Source organism: Xiphophorus maculatus, chromosome 9, assembly GCF_002775205.1.
Source record: "Xiphophorus maculatus strain JP 163 A chromosome 9, X_maculatus-5.0-male, whole genome shotgun sequence".
NCBI lineage: Eukaryota > Metazoa > Chordata > Actinopteri > Cyprinodontiformes > Poeciliidae > Xiphophorus > Xiphophorus maculatus.
The window spans coordinates 394630-398713 of record NC_036451.1 but is presented as its reverse complement, the minus strand read 5'-3'; the positions used below and the strand labels follow the sequence as shown (position 1 = coordinate 398713).

Sequence of the window (4084 nt, the reverse complement as noted above, 5' to 3'; positions counted from 1 at the left end):
TTTTGTTTTTACTCATTTTACATACAAATAAAATGGAATCTTAAAAATACAACAAAAAAATTTAAAAAAACATACCACTTTAGGCAGAGCTTCAGCACCTTGATGAATTTCTGGATGGTTTACTATAAATAAAAACACTAAACACGGTGTATTTTAAAATATAATACACTGTTCCCAAAAAATTAGCCTGCAGATGCAAATTAGCTTTTATTGCTAAAATCTGGCACAGCGCATCAAATAGTGACGTTTGAGTTTTACATTATTCCTTTTTAAATAAAGTGCATTATCATTATTTAATTTAATTAATTTAATTTTATGTGAAATTTCTGAAACTGTCATAAAGTGGTGTGGATGAGTGGTGAGGCAAAACGCTAAGAGACCCAGGTAAGAGAAATGTGGTAGATTTAATGACAAAATAATGCACACAAACAGTTCAAATCCCTGGCAGCACTGCTGAGCGGAAGCTGAGGCTCAACACAGGTAGCAACAGAGAGCATGAATGGACTAACCTGGACATACGGCAGAACAGAAGCCAAAATGAGACGAGAACCCGACCGAGACACAGACACACAGGTGACACTAAATACACAAGAGGTAATCAGGGAACGAGACACACCTGGGGACTAATCAAAGGGAGACAGGACAACACGGAGACACAGATACACAGGAAACTCAAAATAAACACACAGAAAAACACAGATCCTGACAGAAACAATAATACAGTCCCATCCAATAAATTGGGATAATTTTGCAATATCTATTTATTCCAGGATCTTTAAGTGAAACAGATTATATAGATAAATTACACATAGATGGGTGTTTGAAAGCCTTTATTTTTTGCTAATTATGCGTTTGTGCTTACAGCTATTAAAAACATGGCATTCAGAATTAGAATATTACTCCAGACCAATAAAAAACTATTCCAATACTTTATTCTCTTTGCTTGTAATGTTTCTCTTGGCTGCACAAATTCCCATACATGTTTATGTTTCACAAAATCAGATGTGTCTATGTGTTGACAGTAGTAATCTAATATGCCCACACTTTCTAAATCAGTAAAGTAAGCCTACATTAATTAAACTATCTGGCAATGAACAGTGTTTTTTAATCAATCAACTGTCCAATTCTCCTCAACAGGGAGCTAGAAGGTCCACAATGACGTCTGAAGTCCTCAGCAATCTGCTCTGCACACATTAATACTTGCAAATTTATTTTTATTTTATGCCCACAATGGCAGATGGAGAAGGAGAATTTGATTTGGTTTCACAATTTATTAAAAGCTATTTTCAAGGTGGACTTTCAAACCAAAAATGAGCAGTACTACTTCTGATGAGCATTGTAAATTATACTGTTATACATCTATAGAATTGATTTTATTCATAATGTCTGTATACATTGAATTTAACAGTCATAAATTTCAACTTTTCATCAAGTATTTGAATACTGAAACATCACATTCACATATTAGTTTGCTGACACAAGACAATCATCTTAGTTCCACCGTACAATGTGTCTTTACATTAGAGAGAACTCCTCTACAGATACTGAGATAAAATGCTACAAGTTCTAAGCACAACTTTATGCAAAGTATCCCCAGAGAAATACATTAAAAGCCAGGAGCAGCACAGCATTAAAATTGCAGACTTTCCTCCAAACAGGTTTCTCATGCAGAAAGTTCAGATCATTGCTTTGTGTATTTGGTGGTACAGATTGTGAGCTTGGACTACTCAGGCCACAGAGCCACATAGCAACTCTTTTCCATGTAGGTGGTTGAGACTGTTCTGCCTCAGAGCTAACAGAGTTCTCTGGATCTGGTACCCTTTGAGGAGTTGTGAGGTCGACGCGAGGCTCAAGATTAAATCTGGACCACCAGGTTAGTCTGTGGAGCTGCACAGGAGAGGTAAAGCAGTGAGAAATGAGCTGAACCAAAGACATTTAGAGCAGGTTTCTGTTTTAATGCTTGTAATAAATTATTATATGTATCAATTAAGAAGTTTGATATATTCGGGACATTTTTGGAAGATTTCGTTTTACAAATATTGTTAAAAAAATTTTAACAACATAAAAATGCTGTGCTGACATTTCTTTACATCAAAGTGCTGGAGTCTGCTTGAGCCAGTGAATAGGGACAGACTATTTTCCTCTATTTGTCTGTAGTATTTTATCCTTTACTGGAGCACAATAAACTCAAAGTTAGAAGTTGAGTCTGAAAGAAAAAAGACTTATATTTTAAACAGGTCCCATTTTGAAAGAAATATTAATGTCCACAATTTAATGGTTGGAGCATCCAGTTGTGGGTCCCACCTCCGGAACCTTTGGCCTTGATTTGAGGGGCCATGCCATCTGCTGGTGTTGGTTCACTGTGTTTTCTAAAGTCCACAGTCAATGCAGCTGACTGTCATGATTCGCTCTGCTGACAAGCTTTATGGAGATGCTGATTTAATTTTTCATCAGGTCTTGGTACCGGCCCAACTGCCAAAGGCATCAAAAGTTGATTGAATAACCCTGGTGTTACTGTGCTTTATTGGCCAGCAGACTGGCCTGACCTGAAGCCCCGTAGAGAATCTATGGAGTATTGTCAGGAGACAAATGAGAGAGATCACTACCAACAATGCAGATGATCTTCGATAGAAACTTTTGAAACTAATTTGAGTAATAAACTGAGCTTAATGCACTTTTTCATAGCTAGGATTAACTGGGATATAGAGGGGTAGGGCCTAAGTTGTTTCTAGAAAGCTGTAAAAACATTGAGCATGTTTTTATAAGTTTGCAAATAGTTAGGAGGAAGGCATCTTTTAATGAAGCTTGTGAAGAAAATAAATTGGTTAGATTTTTATTTCTCAGAAACTCTCTTTCACTCTTGAAATTTAGTGTTTTATGAGTTTCATAAGAATTGTGTTTAGATTATAATAGATATTTTTAAAAATTGCTTTATATATCAATTGTGCTATGTATGAGCTACAACATGAGGTCATAAACACCATTTTAGTTGTGGACATAAATAAAGTTGAAATGGCAGGTTTGGGGTAAGTTGAGCAATTTGACCAGGGGTCATTTAAGCCAGTGGCTTATTCTGTCTGATGATGGTGTATGCGCACATGATTGTTTGTCCTGTGCATCTCCCTGTCATCAACTGGGGACATTTCAGTTCCAACTCTCTGCCGCTAGCTAACGTTTGGAGACAATACATGTCCTGTTTAATGTTGTTTATTTGCACCTTCAGTTTTCACATCTAAAAATAAAATTAATGAATGCAGCTTACATTTTCTTTTGGTATTGGAGCAGTCAACAAGCTGATAGCAAGAATTACTAGGCATGTAAGAGCCAGCAGAATGAGAGCAAAGTAAAGGTAATGGACATCAGTTAAAACAGAGGGCCGATGATCAGGCTGACCACAGGATGGTGCTGTATAGGAGAACTCCAGAATCATGCGGACCAGTCCCATCACCAGGCCTGTCATCAGACCCCAAAATGCCCCCTAGGAAACAAATATGCAGATCAACAAATACATTAGATACCAATCTGACAAAAATTTAAAATGTATTTACATTTTGCTCTATCTGTCCTCTTTAAATATTGGACTTACAAAGTTACAGAAGAAACAGTTGCTTAGAGGGAAGGCTAAATACAAATGTTTACATTCGTTCAGCTAAGACACACACTGAACGGCTTAATGAACTAAACTTTAAGACGCTACTGGATCAGCTACCCTCTGGCCATCAGTTCTACATTTCTGGAAACGGCAGAGTCAGAAAGCAACAAAATGACAGTGCCAGCTCTTGTTTGCGATCCAAACAAGAGCTGGCAACTGTTGTGAAAATCGGTATAGAGTGGTGAGATCTTTCCAGGTTCATGCAGAAAACAGATCATAAAGGCCCGAGAGACATAAGTGACCTGGCATTTTGATTTACTGATGATTAACAAATATATATATTCTTGCATTTTAATTGCTGGTTGATTATAAGAAATGTATTCTTGTATTTTGATTTATCAATGATTATAAAAATAAGGATTTTTTTGTACTTTGATTTACTGATGATTATACAAAGAGTTGATGTAATAAAAACAGAATAAGAAATGAATA

General features: G+C 36.4%; 1 protein-coding gene across 7 annotated transcripts in view; it reads right to left on the bottom strand.

Moving 5' to 3' along the window:
* Window positions 1-815: 815 nt before the first annotated feature.
* Window positions 816-4084, bottom strand: part of slc5a9 (solute carrier family 5 member 9) — a 51161-nt gene continuing 47892 nt past the window's right edge. For 6 of the 7 annotated variants that reach the window (XM_023339431.1, XM_023339429.1, XM_023339426.1 and 3 more), the window contains 2 exons: window positions 3263-3478; window positions 816-1887 (listed from right to left, as the gene is read on the bottom strand). In XM_023339431.1, the coding sequence (XP_023195199.1) occupies window positions 1579-1887; window positions 3263-3478 (525 nt within the window). In that variant the 3' untranslated portion in view covers window positions 816-1578. Of the gene's footprint in view, window positions 1888-3262; window positions 3479-4084 lie in introns of those variants that run through there. The other variant, XM_023339430.1, reaches the window with a different exon arrangement.